The following is a 1,320-nucleotide window of genomic DNA, read 5'->3' as shown; positions in this document are numbered from 1 at the left end:
CATGTGATCAGCTGGTTTTGGTTGTCAGCAGCAAAACTGGTTGATCCACTCTGAGAAGGTGCTATTTAAGAGACTGAGCTGAATACAGCTCCTCAGACTGAGGAAGTCCTCAGGATGAGAGATGAAACGTTTCTACATTTTTTTGTTGTTTTGCTTTGTTTTGTTTTTTGAATGTCCAGAGGAGCAGATTTAACTTTTTTAGATTTTTCTACCTGGATTATTGAGCATGCATCAGGATATCTCATTGTATAGAACTGATGCTTCTCATCTTGTCAAAGGAGTTCTGGTTTAATACGTTTCCATCTCTTTTGGCCTTTTCTTACTTTAAAATGCAACAGTCTGTTTTCTGTATTATTGATTCTTAAATGATGTTTTTGTTGTAGGTGATGAAGAAATCAGGAGCTGTGAGCAACATGTCACCTCTGAGCCGGAACATTGCTGCTCTGCTGGAGCTTCCTGTGGAGGACCAGGGCAACACCCTCATCACCGCAGAGACTTCAGGTAACATCTGTGGTGTAGGATTAACATAAGTCTTCTGCTTTTATACAATCTCTTAAGAACAACAAAACAAGAGTAATAGTTACACAGAACCATTTCAAACATTACTTTGTGCATTTGTAATATGTTAAAACTGGTACGGACTAAGACTGCCTGATTACATTTAGATTTATGTGGTCTTACAGTGAATGTGGGTGTTGGGGAGCCAGACTTTGTTTTGGGCCAACTCTATCAGCTCTCAACTAGCCTGGCGCCAGAACTGGCCAAGTCCTGGGCATCTTTGGCCAGCTGGGCTTATCGCTGGGGACGGAAGGTGGTGGACAATGCCAGGTTAGTACACATGCCGTCTTATGACCCACCACCCTTTCAAATGGTGTTCTGTCAGGACCAATATTCTGATGTTCTGTTTTCTTCCAGCCAAGGAGAGGGATTGCCTCTACTTGCAGAAGAAAAGGCAGACATTGAGGAGCTGTTGCCTGCAACCACCAGCCAAGAAGACAAAGACGCTGTCTTCAGCATTCTAGGACAGGCCATCTGTCGGCCAACTGGCATACAGGTAAATATCCTGTGTCTAAATAAGGTCCAGCTCACTAAGCATATCATTCAAAACCTGTTCAGGAATAATCTTAATCTAAAAAAAATCTCTTATCAAGTGAACAATACACTAAAGATGAAGTCATACTCAAATAGAACTTGGTATGTAGCTAATTTAGTGATTTTCATAGAAACCTTTTAATTGTTTGAATTACTTTAAAGGCATATCGTAATTAGACTTTAGAATGCACCTGTCTCTAAGCCGCACTTATTGAATATAAGATAAAT

General features: G+C 40.6%; 1 protein-coding gene across 1 annotated transcript; it reads left to right on the top strand.

Moving 5' to 3' along the window:
* Positions 1 to 404: 404 nt before the first annotated feature.
* Positions 405 to 1,054, top strand: LOC119421431 (serine/threonine-protein kinase SMG1; the record flags this gene model as incomplete). The annotated part of the gene is given in 3 exon segments (XM_037688787.1): positions 405 to 501; positions 684 to 828; positions 916 to 1,054. Coding segments are annotated over 3 exon segments (372 nt in total), but the record flags the coding sequence as incomplete, so codon positions are not given.
* Positions 1,055 to 1,320: the final 266 nt, after the last annotated feature.

This window comes from Nematolebias whitei, chromosome 15, assembly GCF_014905685.2.
Source record: "Nematolebias whitei isolate Nwh7 chromosome 15, NemWhi1, whole genome shotgun sequence".
Classification (NCBI taxonomy): domain Eukaryota; kingdom Metazoa; phylum Chordata; class Actinopteri; order Cyprinodontiformes; family Rivulidae; genus Nematolebias; species Nematolebias whitei.
Note: the sequence above shows the minus strand (reverse complement) of the source record. Positions and strands in the feature narration are given on the sequence as shown.